At 61.3% G+C, this 7,538-nt stretch overlaps 1 protein-coding gene across 2 annotated transcripts in view; it reads left to right on the top strand.

Moving 5' to 3' along the window:
- Positions 1-6,992, top strand: part of RBCK1 (RANBP2-type and C3HC4-type zinc finger containing 1) — a 16,164-nt gene extending 9,172 nt beyond the window's left edge. Inside the window, exons 8-13 of one of the 2 annotated variants that reach the window (XM_077767034.1) lie at positions 159-319; positions 1,347-1,458; positions 3,920-4,099; positions 4,823-4,921; positions 5,259-5,402; positions 6,285-6,992. In XM_077767034.1, coding sequence (XP_077623160.1) covers positions 159-319; positions 1,347-1,458; positions 3,920-4,099; positions 4,823-4,921; positions 5,259-5,402; positions 6,285-6,365 — 777 coding nt within the window. In that variant the 3' untranslated portion in view covers positions 6,366-6,992. The remainder of the gene's footprint in view (positions 1-158; positions 320-1,346; positions 1,459-3,919; positions 4,100-4,822; positions 4,922-5,258; positions 5,403-6,284) is intronic. The other variant, XM_077767035.1, reaches the window with a different exon arrangement.
- The last annotated feature ends 546 nt before the right edge of the window (positions 6,993-7,538 follow it).

Here is a 7,538-nt window from a genome sequence, read left to right as displayed (position 1 = left end):
CTGCCAGGCCACCTCCACCCCCACCCAGGGATCCTCACCCTCCCCCAGCTTTGCCCCGCCTGCGGGGTCTGACCTGGTCCCCCTGGTCCTGCCCCCTTCCTGGTCTGACCCTCCCCTGAGACCCTGACCCGCCCCGCGGCCCCGCCCCGTGTGCCCAGCGGAAGCAGCAGCAGCAGGAGGGGAACTACCTGCAACACGTCCAGCTGGATCAGAGGAGCCTGGTGCTGAACACCGAGCCCACCGAGTGCCCCGTGTGCTACTTGGTGCTGGCGCCCGGCGATGCCGTGGTGCTGCGTGAGTGTCTGCACGCCTTCTGCAGGTGCGGCCCCCACCCCCACCCCCGCGACGCCGCGTTTATCGCAGCCGCCGATTACCGGAGGGCTGAGAGTGGGTGGGGCCTGTGCTCTTACATCTCATTGGATGCTCACAAAAACCTGCGAGGTAGGCGCTGTCTCCCCATTTTGCAGAGGAGGAATGTGAGGTACCGAGGCCGGCGGCCTGCTCAGGGCCACGCTGCCCAGGCATTCTGGTCCCAGAGCCGGCGCCCTTTGCCTGTGCCTGCGCCGGCCCATCCAAGGGCACCGAGACCCTAGCGCTGGCAGACTGAGCCCGCCCTGCTCTCCACCAGGCTGGTGGGCAGGCTGCCCCCCTCTGACGCTCCGCCAGGCCACTGGTCCTGGGCTGTGCAGACCGTGTCCACCTTCACCGCCGCGGACATTTGCATGGTCCCCAGGTGCCAGGGGCTGTGCTCTGCCTGGGGATCCAGGAGGGGACAAAAAAAACCCAGTTCCCGCCTCCTGGAGCTCACATGCCAGTGGAGAGAGGCTGATATTGATCGAATGATCACTGATGGGACTGTGAATTGTGTCACATGCTAACTACCAGTGGATTCTGATAAACGAACAGGGGCCCTGCTCTGCGAGAGGGTCAGGGAAGCCCCTAAGGGGGTAGCATTTGAGCAGAGACGGCCGGAGAGACGTTAGAGAGGGCCAGTCCCCGGGGCTCTGGTGAGCTGTGGTGAGGCGTGCAGGTTTGTTCTGGGCGCGGCGGGATGGGAGGCAGCTGGGGACAGTGAGGCATGGACCCTGGGGGCGAGGTGGACACAGGGCACCCAGTAGAGATGCCCCTGCTGTGCACCAGGCCAGGAGTGATGGGGGCCTGGGCCAGAGCAGTGGGGGGAGAGGACAGAAGCGGAGGCCTTGGAGATGGGTTTGTGGGAGGGAGAGGAAGGGAGGTATTGACCGGAAGCCCACCTGGGGTCAGGCCTCACTCCGTGAGGGGTGGAGTCCCCGTGGATGGGGTTCAGATGACCCGAACCTCCCCCTCTCTCGCTTCTCCCCCTCCAGGGAGTGTCTGCAGGGCACCATCCGCAACAGCCAGGAGGCCGAGGTCTCCTGCCCCTTCATTGACAACACGTACTCCTGCTCGGGCAAGCTGCTGGAGAGGGAGATCCGGGCGGTAAGGCGGCGGTGGGGGCGCGCCCCGAGCTGGGGAGCGGGGACAGGGTTGGGGGCACCGATCTCAGCACACTTTTATCCAGAGCCTTCTGTGTGGGATGCGAGGGGCCAAGCAGTGAACAGGACGGGACTTGGGGGAGGGAGGCGGTACAGAAAGCACCCTTGTGAAGGAACAGACAGCAGAGCCATTAAGAAGGGGGAATTCTGGGGCCACTGGCCCGGGTGACCTCAAGTCAGGTCCTTGCCCCGTGCCTTGGTTTCCTCTTCTCAGTTAGGGTTGCAGGTACTTCTCCGGAGGCTGTAAAGAATAGAGTAGGGTATGCGCGTGAAGACTTCAGCGGGTGAGCCCTCGTATCCGTTCACTTTTGCCGCCTGACAAGTTATTCCAGATGTAGTGTCTTCAAACAGCCACTGTTTATTTAGTTCGTGAATCTGCACGTGAGTCATCGGGCTTGGATTGAGCCAGATGAGTCTTGGAGCTCCAGCTGGGCCTGGCTGGTCCCTTGTGGGCTTAGCTGGTGGACGGGCTGTCGCAGGCTGATGGCCATATTTGCACTGGCGGGGCGGCTGCGTCTCTTCCCACATTACCCTGTCACGCACCGGCAGGCTGGCCAGGGCCTGCTCCCCGGGCTGGTGGCCTCAGGCTCCGAGAGCGGCCCGCAGGGAGCCCCCGTGCGAGATGCTTGCCCCGTGTCTGCTCTTCCCTTGCCTGCCGCTGTCCCAGCGAGCGTGCTCAGGCCCGGAGTCCCCGCGAGGGCACTACCCGAGGGTGTGGAGTCAGGGAGCCACGAATAAATCAGGGAGCCACGAATTCCTCCAGCAGTGCCTTCCTGTGTTGTACACGTCTGCACGTGTGTGTGTCCGCTGTTACTACTGTTATCGTCAGGATCCCCACCTTCTCTGAGTCTCCCTTCCCCACCCATCACTCCAGATGTCCTGGCACCCATGGTCATTATCCAGGGGTCTTCCCTTTGAACTCCACTCCTGCCAAGGGCATTGTGATGGGGCCAGAGCACCTGCCAGGGGGCCGCAGGGCCCTGCTTCCCCAGAGGCCCTGGGAGGTAACCCTAGACTTAGAATGCTCAGGTGTGGCAGAAGGAGAACGGGGCAGGGATCTGCAGGGTAATGCAGTGGAGGTTTTCTTTACCCAAAACACGCCTACACCACACAGAACCGGAGCAGAAATCAAAGAGAAAAGTCGCCCACAGCCCCGCCATCCCAGGGATTCCCTGGATACATTTTGCCTGTTTGGTGTCTGCGGGCAGACATGATTTTATTCCTTTCTTCTTTTTTNTGAACTCCACTCCTGCCAAGGGCATTGTGATGGGGCCAGAGCACCTGCCAGGGGGCCGCAGGGCCCTGCTTCCCCAGAGGCCCTGGGAGGTAACCCTAGACTTAGAATGCTCAGGTGTGGCAGAAGGAGAACGGGGCAGGGATCTGCAGGGTAATGCAGTGGAGGTTTTCTTTACCCAAAACACGCCTACACCACACAGAACCGGAGCAGAAATCAAAGAGAAAAGTCGCCCACAGCCCCGCCATCCCAGGGATTCCCTGGATACATTTTGCCTGTTTGGTGTCTGCAGGCAGACATGATTTTATTCCTTTCTTCTTTTTTAAAATTTTTTTTAACATTTTATTTATTTCTGAGAGAGAGAGACAGCGTGAGCAGGGGAGGGTCAGAGAGAGAGGGAGACACAGAATCCGAAACAGGCTCCAGGCTCCGAGCTAGCTGTCAGCACAGAGCCCGACGCAGGGCTCGAACCCACGAACCGTGAGATTATGACCTGAGCCGAAGTCGGATGCCCAACCGACTGAGCCACCCAGGCGCCCTGATTTTATTCCTTTCTAAATCAGCTTTACTAAGGTAATCTTCGTAGGCATTAAAATGCACCCATTATAAGCATGCCATTGGGTGAATTTTGATACACGTAACTCTTGTAACCACCCCGCAATCTGGTACGCTGGTTTCTTAGGATGCACCTATAGCTGTGGAGTGAGTCCCAAAGGGGCAGAGAAGTTTTGTTGAAATGTGATTGCCACACTCCTTTCTCGGAGTGTGATGTACCCGGATACTAGTTTAAGCATATCCTCCCTACCATTGCTGGTTAATATTTTTGTTCATTTTTTTCCTTTAAAAAAAAAAACAAAAAACTTGTGAATGTACCTAACGGAATTCACCATCGTTACCATTTTTCTTTTCTTTTTTGTCCCCGCCCCCCTTTTAAGTGTACATTTTAAGTGTACAGGTCTGAGGCATTAAATACACCCACACTGTTGTGCCCCCATCACCACTACCCATCTCCAGAACTTTTAATCTAGTTCTTGGGAGTTTTTAAGCACTGAGCAGGGCTGGGGTGGACTTCATGGGTCAGGGGCTTCCTGGAAGATATGTGCCCCCCCCCCCGCCACCAGCTGTTCCGGACCCCGAGCAAACAAGGCTGTGGGTTGTGGCCTGTTGGCAGCTGCTGCCCCCTGAGGATTACCAGCGGTTTCTGGACCTGGGCGTCTCCATCGCGGAGAACCGCAGTGCCTTCAGCTACCACTGCAAGACCCCGGACTGCAAGGGCTGGTGCTTCTTTGAGGATGACGTCAACGAGTTCACCTGTCCCGTGTGCTTCCATGTCAACTGCCTGCTCTGTAAGGTGGGGACAGGGACCCATGCTGTCCAGTCACCCCAGTCCCGCCAGGAGCTCCCGGCACCTCGGTGCTCATTCTCCTGCGAAGGGAGCTATGACACCCAGCCTGGTCGTCACCACGGGCAGCTGTGTGTCCGTGGCGGGGCCTGGCCCCGGGCCCCCACCTGAGCCTCAGCCCGGGGCTGAGCCCTGACCCTGGCCTCCGACGGAACCCCGATCCCAGTCACACACCAGCCCGCCCCTGGCCCCAGATTGATGCTCAAACCCCTGTCCTGAACTGCACCCAGTCCTAAACCCAGACTGAGTCTTGCCAGACCCAGACCTCAGGCCGCTCCCGGCCCTCATCGTCTTCCACAAGACTGGTCTCGAGCGAGTAGACCCGTCCGAGCCTGGTCCGAGCCGGTCGCAGCCTAAGTCAGCGCAGCGTCAGAGCATTGGGCCTATAAGCAGGGCGGAGGCTGTCCCAGGACGGAGGGGCTGCAGCTGCGGGGCGAGGGAGAGATTTCTCTACCTTCGGGACTTAGCCGAAGTGGGTATTATCGTTATACGGGATGACCCTGGCCTCCCCTCCCTGGCTTCCGTGTCCCTTCCCGTGTCCAGTTTGCAAAGCGAGGCCCTGCCAGGACACCATCTAGAGGCGTTACGCGGCCCTCACGCCTCTCAGCTTCTTCGCGCGCCCCCCCCCCCCCCCCCCGGAGCCTTCTCACACCGAGCCTCTCACCCGCCTAGGCCATCCACGAGCAGATGAACTGCAAGGAGTACCAGGACGACCTGGCGCTGCGGGCGCAGAACGACGTGGCCGCCCGGCAGACGACAGAGATGCTCAGGGTGAGGCAGGGTTGGGGCTGAGGGCCTGGGCATGTGGGTTCCGGGAGAGTCCCCCCTGTGGGTGGGGGCTTCTCAGAAAGGGCTGTGGTTCACACAGCCCCGGACAGAGGCCCCGGCCCCTTTCTGGCGTCCCTGCCGTCCAGAAGGGGGACTTAGTTAGGACAAGCGGTCGGGGGGAGGGGGGAGGAAGCAGCGGGGAGAGCGCCTGCAAAGGCAACACAGCGTCCGAGAGTGACCCCCGCACGGCCAGGGGGCCAGCCGGTTTGCCCCTGCGGGGAGCCAGGGGCAGAGGGGGCAGCCCCCACCTGGCTGAAGGCTGGCACCTGTCGCGCCCCAGTCCATGCTGCAGCAGGGCGAGGCCATGCACTGCCCGCAGTGCCGCATCGTGGTGCAGAAGAAGGACGGCTGTGACTGGATCCGCTGCACCGTCTGTCACACCGAGATCTGCTGGGTCACCAAGGGCCCGCGCTGGGGGCCTGGGGTGAGTCCGGGGGGGAGGGCGCGCCCATGGGCCTCGCACCAGGGTAGGGAGCATCCCCCTCCCACCTGCATGTGTCCGGCTTGTAAAGTGAGGACATTTTTTACATTTGTTTAAATGGTTAAAAAGTCTCAAGAATATTTTTGCGTGACGTGACAATGAGATGAAGTGCAAGGTTCACACTCGTGAGCCGTGTGTTCTGGGAGTGAGGCCACGTGCATTCACGGTGTACCATCCGTGGCTGCTTTTGTGCTGCTAAGGCCCAGGCCATATGGCCCCTGAGACCTGAAATAACTGGCCCTTTACAGAAGTAGTCTGCGGGCCGCACCCTAGGGGGCAGTGAGTGAGGCCTCCGTCTGGGGGGAGGGGCAGACCAGCTCCCCAGCTCTGGTGCACGCTGGCAGGGTGGGTGGGCTGTTCTGAGCCTCGGTTTCTTCATCTGTGAAGTGGAGAGGATGGCCAGTGTCCTCAGGCCTGTGCTCAGAATCAAACAAAAGTACAGAAGGGAAGTGCTCTGCCGGAGGCGGCTGTGTTTATTGGCGGGGGGTGTTCTGTGGCTCAGGTGCCCCTAGGTGTACACAGGTGGACCCCAGGACAGACGGGGGCGGAGGGAGCCTCTCTCATGCAGCCAGTGTGCTGAGCCACCCGGGGCTTGCACAGCCCTTGCCTGCTCTGGGCCTGGGGGAGCACAGCCTGGGACCCTGTAATTAGGGGTACTGCGGGCGCCCGGAAAGATTTTACTGACTGTCCGCACTTGGTAGCTGAGCAAAGGGCTGGAGCAGGGGCGCGCAGGGCTTTGAGGGTGTGATGGAACGGGAAGGTGGGCCGTGGCGGGCGCCAGCTTCACTGCCGTGACCATCTCTCCCCCCCTCCCACCCCCCCTAGGGCCCAGGAGACACCAGTGGGGGCTGCCGTTGTCGAGTGAATGGGATTCCTTGCCACCCCAGCTGCCAGAACTGCCACTAGCCGAGGATGGCCCGGCCCCACTGACCCAGCCCCGCATCCCCGTGCTGCCGTGGGACAGGGCTGGTGCTTTGGCTCGCATTTGCGGCATTTGCGGCCCGGGAGATGCCGCCGTGCCTGGCAGAGACGGAGGCCCCGGAGCTACGTGGATGGCTTTGTTTGCAGGGCGTGTTGCAGGGGCCCTGTCCGAGCTCACAGTGAGAGGCATCCCTGGCTGCAGCTGCCCCAGGGCCTTTGTCCTTCCACTGGGGCTTGCTGGCTAGACCTCTCAGCTCTTCTGCGGCTCTTCTGAACTGAACTCTGCCTGACCCAGACTTAAACGCAGCCCCGGCCAGAGGTTTTGCTGGATGTAACCTGTGAGACCCCGGGGGAGTCCACACGCCTCGCTTCCGCCACCCTCGTCTGCTGACCGCTGAGCACTCATGGCCCACCGCTTCCCCAACGGCTTTTTGGGGTTGACTGTTCTCTGCCTTTGCCGTCAGAGGCCTGGGGCCTTTTAGAGAACTGCTGCTAATCCTGTTCAGGGCCAGGAGAGAGACCTGGCGGTTTCTAAAGCACGGCCCATCGGGCTCATCCTCCGTGTCTCCCTCTTTGCTGCTGTGTAAGTGAATTAAAAACGCATTCCAGGAAGGGGGGAATATGTCCTGAGGGGGCATGAAAGGGACGTGGGTGGGGACCCTACACACAGGCGGGATCCCCGGCCATCCGGGAATTGCAACAGGAAGTTGATAGGCTGGCCTCTGTCAATGGAGCTAAGGCCTGACGGGGCACTGGCATCCTCGCTCGGCCTAGGCACCCCCTAGGCACCCTGAGGGGGAGGAGGCTCTTGGGCCCGCATGTAGCCGGGCAGGCAGGGTGCGACCGCAGCCGTGCCGGGAGGATCAGGAGCACAGATGGAGGGGTGCGGGGCTGGCGCAGGTTCTGGCCTCCAGCACCTGACGTGCCAGCGCGTGAAGGGTCCAAGACGGGCAGGCCTCAGGTGCTCCCTACTGCAGGTCAAGTGCAGCCGCTCGACCTCCCGAGGGGGCAGCCCATTTCCGGGGGCCTGACCACCGACAGCCCAGTGCCGACTCACCAGGGCAGACTTGCAACCAAACCCCACGGGCTCTGGCCCCGAGCCGCCTGCCTGAGGAAGCAGCAGGAGGCCCCCGTGGGCTTGCGGGACTTGCGGCACAG

This window comes from Crocuta crocuta, unplaced genomic scaffold, assembly GCF_008692635.1.
Source record: "Crocuta crocuta isolate KB4526 unplaced genomic scaffold, BGI_CrCroc_1.0 scaffold15, whole genome shotgun sequence".
In the NCBI taxonomy this organism is placed as follows: Eukaryota; Metazoa; Chordata; class Mammalia; order Carnivora; family Hyaenidae; genus Crocuta; species Crocuta crocuta.
This window is presented reverse-complemented; position numbering and strand designations above follow the sequence as displayed.